The following is a 15,493-nucleotide window of genomic DNA, read 5'->3' as shown; positions in this document are numbered from 1 at the left end:
ATTTGTGGTTTTTCAGCATTTTTGTGTATTTGAACCCTTTCCAACAATGACTGTATGATTTTGAGATCCATCTTTTTGCATTAAGAGCCAGGGGTGTAAACTTTATAACAGAATAAGGATGGGTACATTCTTCTTATTTTGCCTAAATATCTTTTTTCCCCCTTTTAGTACTGTTCTTTAGAAGCTACAGAAGATACTTAGATGTTTCCCAGAAGACAAAAATTAGTAAAATTTACCCTGATCTTCAAATTCAAAAAGTTTTCACTCCCTGGCTCTTCTGGAGCATCAGTGAACATTTGAACCTTCTGTAATAGTTGCATATGAGTCCCTTGGTTGTCCTTAAGATTAAAAGATGGATCTCAAAATCATACAGTCATTGTTGGAAAGGGTTGAAACATTAACACTTTGCAGATTCTGCAATGTGTATGCAAACTTTTGACTTCAACTGTATACACACACAGACTTTGAGTTTGTTCTAATTGAGCTGAAGCTCGAAAGCTTAAACTCATCAATGTAGCTCTTCAGGAACTGGAATTACTGACATAATATATATCCCATCCTTTAAATCAGACTCCTGTTGTGGTGGAAAATGAAGCTGCCTTTGACCTCACCTCAGCAAATGAGCATTTACTCTCAAGTGAGGTGAGTCAATAAATTATTTTGGATGGTCTGCATTAATGATTGGAACTACAAATAATTAGCGTAGTTGGCATTAACCTACACTGTGTCACTCTTCACCCTGCATGGCAATTTCACAGCTTATGCGATGGGTCATTAGTGAACTCTACATTCTGTGGAAAGTCTGTAACACAGGAGAGGAGAAGGCCATCTCCACAGAAACAGTCCCCAGCCTTTGGCGACCGTGGGAACACATCTACTCCCTGTGTAAAGTAGCAAAGGATCACATGCCCCTCTATAATGCCTATGGGAAGTATGTCATTAAACTCTACTGGATGGTAAGTTGAGGTTGAATATGGACTCCATAATACTTGTATTGTGTAAGACTGAAGTAGCTAAATTTACATGCGCAAACACTGTGATCTAATCAGTATTTCACTATGTTATGTCAGATGATCTATTATTCATCATTCATAAGTGCAACATTTATTTGTTTTTACCCGATGCATTTATCCAAAGTGACTTTCAAATGACTGAAAATACAACCAATTTAACATAACAATTACAACAAGCCACAAGTAAAATTTAATGCTGAATATTTTACTGAAAACCTGCTGTGAACAAGATTAACTGCATATCCTTTCAGCTGTGTGTCTCTTTGTGTTAAATAACTAGAGGAGTTTTGATTTAAAAAAAAATCTGAGAAAACTCAAAGTAATGGTTTTCAGAAAAAGAATGGAATAACTAAAGGAATAGTTCAGCAAAAAATGACATTTCATAAATAAACTCACCCTCATGTTATTCCGATACCATGTGCAAATATGCTTAAAATGATTTGGATTGGCTATAGCGTAAAATGGTACACGACAAGTGCACACAAGCCGCTCAACACCTATTGTAGCATATGTCCACATTTTCCTGCTAGAAGGACACTGTGTCCTTTAGGCAGTGATTAAGTGAGAACACAACGCTTATCAGGGAGCCAAGAGAATCGGTAGAACCGTGACTGTCAGATAGCTCTATCCTCTGGGCATGAGAAACTGAGAAACAATTATTTACCTTAACAGCTTCTAGTACTAAATGAGCAAATACTGACCTACACGCAGCTAACAGTGATTTGTTTGACAGGTCCTATAAAAAAATAGTAAAGTAACACTCTCTCAGGCACAAAAGCATTTTAGATAAGGCATGTGTGCTGGGCAATAGTTATTTTGTTGCTGACTGATCTCCTAAGATCACTTTCTTTAATAAAACTCCATTAGAGTTAATGATGTTTACCACTGCATTTTATGCTGCTCGTTTTACTGTGTACAAAAAATACGCACTAATGAACCATGGACTTTACAGGCTCATCTGATACTGATTGATGCACCTTTGGTTTTGTTTATATTAAGATGAGTTTGATAGTGAGCAGATCATTAAAAACTGAATTTTTAATTACTGTGGTATATTTCACAACACATACATAAATGAATTAATGTTATTTAACAAAAGTTGAGTCACACAAATCATGCTATTAAGCCTGTCCAGAACTTTGCAGCACACAACAATGGATTTCAATCCTGTTTTTAAGGTATTTTAGAGTTTCAATAATGATTGAACTTTATTTATTTTTTACAAGAATTGTCTTTGCATTCTTAGGGAAGTTGGAGGAAGATTATTGTTGATGACACATTACCATTTGACAAGGATGATAACCTGCTGCTTCCTGCTACTACGAACCAGTCAGAGCTTTGGCCTATGCTGTTGGCTAAAGGCATACTAAAGCTGGCCAGTACTGAGTGAGTCTTAGAACATAATTGAAACAATTAAAGGGATAGTTCACACAAAAATACAAATTCTGTCATTAATTACTCACCCTCATGTTGTTCCAAACCCGTAAAACCGTAAAATCTTTAGAACACAAATTAAGATCATTTTGATGAAATCTGAGAGCTTTCTGACCCTGCATAGATGGCAACGCAACATAGGGACCACTTTTATGATATTTAAATAATGCTTTAATGTCCTTTTTGAAACGGCAGTCTCAATTACTCTCCATTACATTATTCTGTTTTGTGCTCATAGAGGAGCGGATTTTTTCATGTTGTAAATGTTTAATCTAGTTTAGGAAATAAGAAGTCTCTGAGCCATTTAATAATTTATGCTTCTAAATAATATGAACAGAAACAAAAAGCACAATGGTGTCTTTCCAGGGGGCTTTGTCCCAATTAACACACATATACATGCTGTAAAATCTTTTACTGCCAAGGTTGGGCACAGAAGCACTCACAGTTGTCACTCACCTGAAGCCTCTGTGCATCCTTTTTAAAGTGCGCTTGTCCTCTTGTGTGGCAGTGATAATGATGGAATGGTTCTTTGCGTGAAGATGAACAGTGAAATCGTGCAGTTAATTAATAGCTGCCGGACTGGTTGAATACAGCATCCCGTGAGGCACAATTAGAGCATCAGCCATCTGGTTTCTTCAGAGAAAGAGAGCAAGAGGTCACACACACACACACACACACACACACACACACACACACACACACACACACACACACACGCACACGCACACATAGACATCCACATATCAACGTTTGAAATGACATGTAGTGGAACCGGAACTGAGTGTGCATATTCATGGAGTCCTTACTGAGCATAGAACAATAGTATTAGTAGTATTTTAGGACCTATTTGTATGTATTTTATGGGTGTCCAGCTAACAAGTAACCTTTGATGATGTTGTGGTGTTCTCTCTGCAGTATTCCAGTCTCAGGCTCCGGGAGAGAGTTTGGAGAGTTTACAGTCATCCACTGTCTCACCGGATGGATACCGGAGATCATTCCTTTAAAGTGAGGCTCTCTTCAAATGCTTCCTCTAAAAAAATCTCACTTTACGTTGCATACTAAATTCTGAAAATGCTGTAAGTTTTAAAGTGCAGTATTAGTCAAAGGTCAGACAGTGTGCTTTATTTGTAACATGTGCAATGGTAAAAATGTGCATTAATTTTTAACAATCATTATCAGACTAATGTTAGTGTTTCAACAAAGCATGAGACTATGAATTAAATATGTTTTGTTAAACATTTGTGGTATTAAATGGGGTCATGAACTGCCTTTTCTATTATTTTGTACCAATCTCAGAGGTCCCCTTATAATGTTATCAAGATTTATTACATAAAAAACATCATAATCTTCCCTCATTGTAACGCTCTGTTTGAATAGGCATGGCAGTTTGTAGACTAGGAAGTAAACACCCACTGCTATGATTGGCTAACAGTAGTGTATGTTTGACAGCCTACATTCCTCATACAGTTGAGGTCAAAAGTTTACATCCCCCTTTCAGAATCTGCAAAATGTTGATTATTTTACCCAAATAAGAGGGATCATACAAAATGCGTGTTATTGTTTATTTAGTATTGACCTGAATAAGACATTTCACATAAAAGATGTTTACATATAGTCCACAAGAGAAAATAATAGTTGAATTTATAAAAATTACCCCGTTCAAAAGTTTACATCCCTTTGATTCTTAATACTGTGTTGTTACTTGAATGATCCAAAGATGTGTTTTTTTTTTTTTCTGGTTTAGTGATAGTTGTTCATGAGTCCCTTGTTTGTCCTAAACGTTTAAACTGCCTGCTGATCTTCAGAAAAATCTTTCAGGTCCCACAAATTCATAGTTTTTTTCTTCTGGAGCATCAGTGAGCATTTCAACCTTCTGTAATTGTTTCACATGAGTCCCTCAGTTGTCCTCAGATGGAGGCTGATGTTATTTAGGTCAAAAAACAAACAGTTTTGAAAACAGTTACTCAAAGTTGTGTGGTGCGACATTACTGTCAAGGTCCTGTTTAAATTTTTCTAAAAAACTTGTTGAATAGTGCCTTTGTTTGTAAATGAATCCGCAGTAAAATGAAGTGAACAAAGGACCAAGTTCTTATTGATGCGGTCTGGAACTTCATTAAAAATAAAGTCCATCCACTGTTTCCTAACCTTGGGATCAGAAGGAAGGCAATGCAAAGACTGTTATTCCACAACTTGGCACTGCACAGCGTTGTGTTCTGAGCTATATTTATTGTGTGGTTTATATGTAAAACTGTCTTCGCCTCTCGTTATTCACACTACACGCGCAAATCAATGGGTGGGGCTAAACCACACTATTACATCATAGAGTGGCACATTCCACAACCTGTCTTTTTGGCAGATTGGCTTCAATATAAGCTGTTTTTAGACTAACAAGAAAGTTTTGAGTTCTGAAATTTACAGGGTGTTTTAGTTCAATGACGTCTTATATGGCAAAAGTTTTTCCGTTTTTTAGTTAATGACTACTTTAAAATTGACATGAAATGGAAATTCACTCAGACTATTTTGTAAATGCCTATTTATCTAATTGATAACAATTCATCCATGTATGTGTTTTATTCAAAATTTAAAATGTTGACTTGCATTCAATGTTTAACATTGACTCTCACACGTTTTTTGTCTTTTTGAAATCTTTTAGTTAGGTTTTTATTTATTTGTTTGTTCTCTCAGACTATAGCATAGCATAGTCTTTATGTCTGTGGTATGTGCTAACAAGCTTCATTAAGCTGTGCTCTGCGATCCACAGAATGTCCTTCTTTTCCTCACAGTGTGCACAGATGCCGCCCTTATTAGGAGAAAATGGGCTGCAGACACTATGTTGTTGTTCTTCGAACAAATGGCTGGTCTTCACCACCGTTCCGGCTTTATCGAGTTACTGCAGGAATGTTGTTACTGTAAAGTTCACGTGTAACTTTCTCTTCTCCAGCATTTGACTCCATCTCTGTTTGTTGTCACTTCCTCAGCAAAACTCTCACATCTGCTCTGTTTTGGGAAACACGGCGTGGTGTCTTGTAATTTATGCTCTGATGAGTTTCCGTGTTTCATAGACTCCTCAGAGACCAGTACACACATTCAGAGAGTGTACACTCGTATTTTGGAGAAGTAAATTGCTGTGAGATGAGTGCACACATCTTGCTGTCCTATCTTCTAGAGTGCTATCATTTTTTTTTTTGCAAGGCTTGACTTGTGTGTGTGTGTGTGTGTGTGTGTGTGTGTGTGTGTGTGTGTGTGTGTCAAAGTTGGGTCTCCTGAGGTCATTTACTCCATGTTTCAGCCCTGCAGGATCTTGTAGTCGTATCTCACTCCAGCAGCTCACATATTTGCCAGAACATCAGAGAGCCAAGAGACTCCCAGAAATCCATGTAGCCACCTGTTGGCCAAACATTTTGACAACATTTCAGCATGAAATTAGAAAACATTTTCAGCTGATGACTGAAAAGAAACTTATACCAGTGATATACATCAACTTTGGGGTCAGTTTGATCAAATACATGCAGTACCGACCACAGACTTCTCAACGGTACTGTACGTTTGTAGAATGTTAAAGACTCAAGTTAAAAACAAGCAAGAGCGTGTGTTGTTTGCATTTGTTTTTATCGGTTTAGACCTTTATTCGAGCTGTAGTGATCACCTATACTAGTTAATTGAGCATTGCTTGCCTTTCCTCTAATTGCTGTTTATTGATTTGTTGAAAGTGCAGAGGCATTGTTTTTTTTTCAGCTTTATTAGTTTCATCCATTGATCCTGTGACTGGACATTAAATTGATACAAGCCTTTTGTTATTCCGGGTTTAAATAGGTTTTAATTAATTGGGATTATTAGATAAATTCATAGTAAAACTCTAATTAAGTGATGGAGATCAAAACATCAGACTAATGTTCCATGTGTTAATGTTGTTCCTAGATCCTGGTACACAGGGAAAATTTGGGAATTTCTGAGGGACAACATTTCTCAATTCCAGTTGGAGGGAGAGAGCTCAGAGGAGACTACTAGTGCTGATCTAGCAACAACAGATTCTAATGTGAAAGAGACCAAGAGTGAATCTCCCACACTACCTAAGAGCAGAGGTACAGACCCGCACACACACATTGCAATCATTTATCCATTAACAGTACGTGACATGTCTGATTAAAAGACACCGGCAGAGAGAGTAAATGAGAGGATGATAACCTGCTGTGTAAGTGGCTTTTTTTCTAATGAAACTTTAAAATGGTCTGAGTGCTTTAGGATTTTTAAGTCATTTAAGTTTGACTTTGTATATCAAGTGTTTAACAAGTATTTGAGGCTTCTTAGTCTATGATACCTTGTGATAACTCTGTCAGTTAATATAAAGGTTAATGAAAACTAATTATGATAGTTGTTTCTAAATCACAACATTTTATTCTGAATGTTGCAGTGTGGGGTTCATTATTATTCATTATTATTTTTACAATTTGTTTAAGAGGTAATCTAAACATGCTAGTGCATCTAAATGTAGATAAAAATGAACCATTTAGCAGATACACAAACTTAAATTTTGACTATCTTCAGAAAAATGCACAGATAAATATTGATGACTCAATATTAGGCCTGTTTTAAATACAGGATTTCAGGGCCTAGAAAAGTCAGGAAAATTGCTGTAGTCAATCTAAATTTTAGTCATTCTCAAATTATTTATTTGCCTAAAAAGTACATTTTTAATGAGAATTATGGGAAAAAATCATGGAAATTTATAATATACTATATAATAAATTTATAATATTATGAAAGTCATTTGTTATACCCTCAAAAGACATGGAAATTACAATAGTGATTGTCATGGAAAAGTCATGGAAATGTATAATGTCCCAAAACGTCATGAATGTCACCAACAATCATTTGTTTTTGTTTTTTTCTCGTATTGCTCAAATTATTACTTCAATTAGAAATGACTCTTTGTGAGTCTGATCTCTCTTTTTGAAAATTCATATTCATATCAGAAAAGGATAAAAGTCACGGAAAGACTGTGGAAATTAATTTATCCGAAAGTGTAAGGACTGCCTTTAATATGTCCCACCTGACTTGTTGTTTTAAAGGCACAATATGTATAATTTTTTGATTGAAATATCCAAAAATAGAACAGTGTCAGTTGCTAACTTGTGTACTTACATTTTACTCCCAAATGTTTTGAAGAATGTTTAAATCCAGAGAAACAATTTTAACTAGTGTATTGGGCGCTGTGTCATTAGCTTACGGATTGCATCGGCTGTGGGGATGAAGACAACAACTCCCATGATTCCACACTCAATCACTTACAAACTTACATATTGTGCCTTTATTATGAAATGTGGCAAGAAAACAGCAACCGTCATGTTCATGTAGGTCTTTTAAGAAGATCCTTAAAGGGATAGTTCATCCAAAAATGAAAAATCTGTCATTAATTGCTCGCCCTCATGTCGTTTCAAACCTGTAAGACCTACATTCATCTTCAGAACACAAATTAAGGTATTTTTGATTAAATCCTAGCTTTTGAGCTTCCATAGTAAGCAAAGCAACTGACACATTCAAGGCCCAGAAAGGTAGTAAGGACATCAATAAATAGTCCATGTGACATCAGTGGTTCAGTCTTTTATGAAGCTACAAGAATCAGAGGAATCCACACACTTGTGACGTGGTACTGTTGTGAACGCATGTTGAAGACTGACTCGAAAAAGGAGAAATTGGTAAATAAATTCATTATTTCTTTGTGCACAAAAAGTATTTTCAAAGCTTCATAAAATTAAGGTTGAAACACTGAGGTCACATGGACTATTTTAACAATGTCCTTACTAAGTTTCTGGGCCTTAAACATGGTATTTGTGTTGCTGTCTATGCACGATCAGAAAGCTCTCGGATTTCATCAAAAATGTCTTAATTTGTGTTCTGAAGATGAACAAAGTTCTTACGGGTTTGGAACGACATAAGGGTGAGTAATTAATGATAGAATTTGCATTTTTGGGTGAACTATCCTTTAAGGTTTGGTATTAAATTGCTTTCTTTTTCTTGTCAGAGTCTGCTAAGAGGAAGAATAAAGTTGCCGACCAAGACGGAAAGACCATTCAGCCCAATGCAGCTATCCATGCAAATGACAGTGAGTTTGAAAACGCTTTTTTTGTGTTGTACGTGTGCATACATACATATAGACATTTATATATATGGTTCTTTTCCCCTCTCTCCTCACCATACATTATTTACTCTGAATGTAGTTGATGTATGAATATTTGATCCTCATACAGAAACACTCTATATGCTCTCTGAAACGGCTATTAATAATTCGCAGCCAATGTGGCATCGAGCTTTCCACTAAGCATCAGTGATCTGTTAAGCAGGGCATCAAGGGTAAAATGACCAATATGTATCACTAGAAGCTGCTTGTCTTCAGGTAGCACCAAATTCCATCTCCATGCATCACTTTTTTTCCAGGTTCATGTATTATGGAATCACTGCCACATACTTCACGGAAAGATGTGTATCATGAGTATGAATAAATAAAACAACCCTCTTTTCTGTGTTTGTGTGTGCATAACCGTATTTGTGTTTGCTCCGAAGAAGTGTGCGGCAGTCTTAATCTGTGTGTGTGTTTGTGTCAGACTGTGAACAGAGTGCCAGTGTTTTTCTCTCAGGTAGTGTGATCTGAATTGAATTATCTGGCATGGCCTCGGGCAAGCACTGTCAATTCTGTCACTGTGCAGTTTATGACTGAAATATGCAAGGAGAGCAAAGACCAGCCAATCACGCACGCACACACTCACAATATGCATAAATTTTGTACCGACCTGCTTTGAAAAGCTCAGTGCTGTTGTGATAAGGAGGTGTAATTGTCAGTATGCATGTAAACATGGATTTCCGACAGGTCTGTGGAAACTAATGATTTGATGAGTCTATTGAGACTAATGCTTTGCTGTTCAGATAGACTGTTTTGGATAATTGGCTTCTGCAAGCGAGTGGCTCAGATTACACTGGGATAATGCGGTGTTTGCTGCTGAAATTCACTCGCTCTCTCTCTTGTTATCCTTCGTAAACATTCCGTCTCTCCTTCGTTTGCTCTGTCCTCTTATCTATAGGGTCCTTTAATCCATATAATGAATCCATCCCCTCTGTCTTCCCTCTCACTCCCTCTGGGTGTTTGATACTAATTAATGGGTTGGAAATTATAACATGCTTTGACATATATCACTTTGGTACCGTGGCCTAGATCTACAGAGCCTAAAGCGGTATCTCTTTTATTGAAACATACACACATACATGATCGCTGTTCATTCTATTTATGACAGTTTCTATGAATAGCACACAAAATAGGTCCTGCACTTCTTCAAATTATTTTTATTTCATTTTCAAGTGGAAGGAAGTGCTTAACCTTTAGAAAATGTTCATTGTCAACCTCAGGTGGCCAATATTATATGCTCTATTTTTTTAACTTTCTCTGAGGTTTTCAGGACAAGCCTAAATGCACATTAAAACTATGATGATTTTTATTTATTTTTTTCATGTAAAAAGTGCAGTTTCAGTCTAAATTAAGATATCACTTGGTGGGATTTAGCTAGTTTGGGCTCAAAGGTTGATTTGTAATACTGGTTTCTAAGAAGAAAATAAAGAAAAGAACATTTAAATTAAGCAAAATATTATTTTTTGGCAATTTAGTTAATAAATGAATTATACAGTTGAGGTCAAAAGTTTACACACACCTTGGAGAATCTGCAAAATGTTAATTATTTGACCAAAATAAAAGGGATCATACAAAATGCATGTTATTGTTTATTTAGTACTGACCTGAATAAGATATTTCACATAAAAAGGTGTTTACATATAGTCCACTAAAGAAATTAATAGTTGAATTTATAAAAATGACCCTGTTCAAAGGTTTACATACGTTTGATTCTTGTTGTTACCTGAATGATCCACATTGATGTTTAGCAATAGTTGTTCATGAGTCCCTTGTTTATCCTAAACAGTAAACTGCTGGCTATTCTTCAGAAAAATCCTTCAGGATTTCTTTGGTTTTTCAGCATTTTTGTGTATTTAAACCCTTTCCAATAATGACTGTATGATTTTGGGATCCATCTTTTCACACTGAGGACAACTGAAGAACTCATATTACAGAAGGTTCAAATGCTCAATGATGCTCCAGAAGAAAAAATGAAGCATTAAGAGACAGGGGTGTAAACTTTTGAACAAAATTAAGATATGTAAATAATTTTTCTTATTTTGCCTAAATGTCATTTTTTCATTTAGTACATGTTTCCCAGAAGACAAAATTAGTTAAATTTACCCTGATCTTTAAGTTCTCTTAATGCATCATGTTTTCTTCTGAAGCATCAGTGAGCGTTTGAACCTTCTGTAATAGTTGCATATGAGTCCCTTGGTTGTCCTCAGTGTGAAAAGATAAATCTTAAAACCATACAGCCATTGTTGGAAAGGGTTCAAATACACAGAAATGCTGAAAAACCAAATAATTTATGGGACCTGAAGGATTTTTCTGACGAACAGCAGGCAGTTTAACTGTTCAGGACAAACAAGGGATTTACGAACAACTATCACAAAACAAAACAAAAACACAGCTGTGGATCATTCAGGTAAGAACACAGTATTAAGAATGAAGTGTATGTAAACTTTCGAACAGGGTCATTTTTATAAATTCAACTAATATTTTCTCTTGTGGACTATATGTAACATCTTTCATGTGAAATATCTTATTCAGGTCAGTAATAAATAAAACAATACTTCTTATTTAGGTAAAACTAATTAATATTTTGCAGATTCTGCAAGGTGTATGTAAAGTTTTGACCTCAACTGTACAAAATTACATATGTGACCCTGGACCACAAAACCAGTCATAAGGTTAAATTTTACAAAACTGAGATGTATATATATAATATGAAAGCTCAGTAAATAAGCTTTCTATTAATGTATGGTTTGTTAGGATAGGACAATATTTGGCCGAGATACATCTATTTGAAAATCTGGAATCTGAGGGTGCAAAAAAATCAAAATCCTGAGAAAATCACCTTTAAAGTTGTCCAAATTAGGATCTTAACAATGCATATTACTAATCAAAAATTACATTTTGATACATTTACAGTAGGAATTTTACAAAAAATCTTCATGGAACAGGATCTTTACTTAATTTCCTAATGATTTTTGACATAAAAGAAAAATCAATAATTTTGACCCATGCAATGTATGCTACAAACATACCCCAGCGACTTAAGACTGGTTTTGTGGTCCAGGGTCACATATTAGTTTACTATTGTTATTAGATTATTACTAGAAATTTTAGTGTTTGATTTTAATTGTTGGATAGATTAATCAAGGTAAGGCAGGCTAAAACTACTGTTTTTGTTCTTTTGTTCTGTTGTCTACACTATATTGTGTTTCTAAACATGAAGAGCAAGCGGTCAAATCAACTTTATAATTTAACCCATGAGCTGAGCGTGGCTCTTTCTTTTCTTTTTCTCTAACTTCCTTTTGGCCTTGAGCTTGATCATGTAACAGTCAGGGCACTGATGGCCTGATAAAAGATCAGAGATGGCCTTGGGAGATGAAGATCAAACACTGATAATGCAGTGCCTCTGTTCCTTCCTCTACACTGGAAGTTTGTGTGCCATGTGAATTAGGAAAATATGGCTTGACAGATTACAGTGCCCTCTCCGCCGTTCACGCCTTTGTCTTTGAAACTCATGCCTTGATCTATCCACTCATCCTCTCTTCCCCTTATTCAAAATAGACTGCACTCCATTCATTTCATTGTGCTTTAAGTATTAAAGAGATGGAAGCCTGACTGGAGAAAAAAGTTCTGCTTAGATTTTTGATGGCCTGAAAAGTTTTTCATGCATATAAAGTAGAAATGACACCTCTTTCATGAATACTTTTTTTAGTCGTTTTTAAAAATGCTCTTTCTTTCTTCTTTTTGATTTAGCCACTGGTCCTATTCCTCAGATAGTAGTGTGTGCCAGTTACCAACCCTTGCATCTGATGGAGAAAAGAACCTCAGTGCTTACAAGGATGGTACGTTTTTTAATCTGTAGAATATACACTACACTAAAATGTTAGAGGTCAGTGAGAAATTCATATTTCAATTTAGCAAGAATGCATTAAATTGATCAAAAGTGATGGTAAAGACATTTATAATGTTTAAAAAGATTTCTCTTTCAAATATTTTGAACTTTGTCTTCTTTAAATAACCCTAGGGGGGGGGGGGGCTGTGTATTAGAACTGATTTCTAAAGGATTTCTAACATTTCAAAAGGATAATGTGGCACTGGAGACTGTTATATTATATTATCTTTGAATAGCATTAGAATGGGGTCATCTATGTGATGTGCCTATTCCATGTATTAGCTTTAAACTGATATTCCCACAGTTTGTTTGATGCAACACCTCCACTGAGCACTTACCCAAAGCTCATTAATGTGCAAACCTGCCCCAAATGGTACTCTCCCTCCCTCTGATTTAGTCTCAAGCAATATTTGGCTCTGTTTGGATTAGCACTGGCTGTCTAATCCGTTATAAATCTCTCTTCTATAATCTATGATCGTGGTTGGTGGTGCGTTCTCCAGGCTGATTCCTCTGAGAGTCTGAGGCAGTATGGGCTTTCTCAGCTCTTCAGTCATCCTGTGCTGCTCACCTGCACTCGAGACTGCCCCCTGGTGGCCCCTCCTAAAGCTCCCCCAGTTCCTCAATGGAAACTCATCAGGCCCCGCAAGCAGACCAACATTACTGATGAACCCAAGGGTAAGATGTGTGTTTTTACGTGTATGTATGTTTTAATTTCTATTTGTCTAAATATCTATCTATATGTACAGTCAACCCCGAAATTATTCATACCCGTGGCAAATTCTGACTTAAAGTTACTTTTATTCAACCAGCAAGTTTTTTTTTTTTTTATTAGAAATGACACAGACGTCTCCCATAAGATAATAAGACAATGTACAAGAGGCATCATTGTGGAAAAAATTATTACTCTTCTTTTATTTACATTTGAACAAAAAGTGGCATGTCCAAAATTATACATACCCTTCTCAGTAATCAATAGAAAAGCCTTTTTTGGCTATTACAGCAATCAAACGCTACCTATAATTGCTGACCAGCACCCTGATCTTTAGCTCCCTCCACAGATTCTCAATTGGATTTAAGTCAGGACTCTGGCTGGGCCACTGCAAAACGTTAATGTTTTGTCTGCTAACCATTTGTTTACCATTTTTGCTGTGTGTTTTGGGTCGTTGTTGTGCTGAAATGTCCACTGGTGCCCAAGGCCAAGTTTCTCTGCAGACTGCCTGATGTTGTTGTTGAGAATTTTGATGTATTGCTCCTTTTTCATGTTACCGTTTACTGTGATTAGATTCCCTGGTCCACCGGCTGAAAAACACCACCAAAACATTAGGTTCCCACCACCATGTTTGACCGTGGGGATGGTGTTCTCAGGGTTGAAGGCTTCTCCTTTTTTACACCAAATGAAGGCTACATCATTGTGGCCAAACAATTAAATTTTTGTTTCATCTGACCATAAAACAGAGGACCAGAAGTCTTATTCTTTGTCCAGATGAGCATTTGCAAAGGCCAAGCGGGCTTTTGTGTGCCTTATCTGGAGAAGTGGTGTCAGTGGACTGTCTGCCTTGAGATGTTGCCACCAGCAGAGCCCAGATTCATCAGGATGGCCTTGGTGGTGATCCTTGGATTCTTTTTTACCTCTCTCACTATCCTCCTGTCCAGCACAGGTGTCACTTTTGGTTTCCGACCACGTCCTCTGAGATTTTTCACAGTGCGGAACATCTTGAATTTTTTGATAATACTTTGCACTGTAACCACTGGAACTTCAAAACATTTAGATATGGTCTCATAGCCCTTTCCTGACTTGTGAGCAGCCACAATACGCAGCTGCAGGTCCTCAGTGAGCTCCTTTGTCTTAGCCATGACTGTCCACAAACCAACAGCAGAGAGCTTCTGTTTTTCACCTGTTGAGTTGATTAAAACAGCTGTTCCCAATGAATCAGGGTAATTAGGATGCTTTAGAACAGCTTAGACTATTCGGAATGGTGTAGAACTTTTTCCCATAGACTGTGACAGTTTGCAAAGGGTATGAATAATTTTGGACATGCCACTTTTTGTTCAAATGTAAATAAAAGCTGAGAAATATTTTTTCCACAATGATGCCTCTTGTACATCATCTTTTTATCTTTTGAGAGAAGCCTGTGTCATTTCCGGTCAAAAAAAAACTTGCTGGTTGAATAAAAATCAGAAAAAAAAAAAAAAAAAAAAATCAGAATTTGCCAGGGGTATGAATAATTTTGGGCTTGACTGTATATATATATGACCCTGGACCACAAAACCAGTCATAATGGTAAAATTGTTGATTTATACATCATCTGAAAGCTGAATAAATAAGCTTTCATGCATTGATGTATGATTTGTTAGGATAGGACAATATTTGGCTAAGATACAACTATTTGAAAATCTGGAATCTGAGGGTGCAAAAAAACAAAATATTGAGAAAATAAAGTTCTTAACAATGCATATTACTAACCAAAAATTATGTTTTGATATATTTATAGTAGGACATTTACAAAATATCTTCATGGAACATGATCTTTACTTTTTATCCTAATGATTTTTGGCATAAAAGAAAAATCTATAATTTTGATCCGTACAATGCATTTTTGGCTATTGCTACACATATACCTATTTAAGACTGGTTTTGTGGTCCAGGGTCACATATATTGATAAATATTATGATATATATAACTGCTTTCGTTGGATTAAACTAATGTTTATGCTCTTTAGAACCCCCTGTTCAGAAGCCAGAACAGTTCATTGAAGTTTCCAGCCCCTTTATCAACTTCAAACTCATGACTATGGCTGCACATGACATGTAAGCTCTCTCTGTGTGTGTGTGTGTGTGTGTGTGTGTGTGTGTGTGTGTGTGTGTGTGTGTGTGTGTGTGTGTGTGTTTGTACTGCAGACTGTGCTACCAATTACAGTACAGCGAAAATAGCCAAGCTAAGCTGAAAACTATCCTTTAGAGAAAGTCGCTAATGTATT

The 15,493-nt window shown here is 36.3% G+C and overlaps 1 protein-coding gene across 1 annotated transcript in view; it reads left to right on the top strand.

Annotated features, from left to right (window-relative positions):
- Positions 1-15,493, top strand: part of adgb (androglobin) — a 65,801-nt gene that overhangs the window by 3,998 nt on the left and 46,310 nt on the right. Inside the window, exons 4-12 of the mRNA XM_073816464.1 lie at positions 571-642; positions 759-956; positions 2,260-2,399; positions 3,363-3,452; positions 6,366-6,529; positions 8,470-8,550; positions 12,376-12,464; positions 13,015-13,189; positions 15,236-15,323. Of these exons, the coding sequence (XP_073672565.1) occupies positions 571-642; positions 759-956; positions 2,260-2,399; positions 3,363-3,452; positions 6,366-6,529; positions 8,470-8,550; positions 12,376-12,464; positions 13,015-13,189; positions 15,236-15,323 (1,097 nt within the window). The remainder of the gene's footprint in view (positions 1-570; positions 643-758; positions 957-2,259; positions 2,400-3,362; positions 3,453-6,365; positions 6,530-8,469; positions 8,551-12,375; positions 12,465-13,014; positions 13,190-15,235; positions 15,324-15,493) is intronic.

Source organism: Garra rufa, chromosome 13, assembly GCF_049309525.1.
Source record: "Garra rufa chromosome 13, GarRuf1.0, whole genome shotgun sequence".
NCBI lineage: Eukaryota > Metazoa > Chordata > Actinopteri > Cypriniformes > Cyprinidae > Garra > Garra rufa.
Note: the sequence above shows the minus strand (reverse complement) of the source record. Positions and strands in the feature narration are given on the sequence as shown.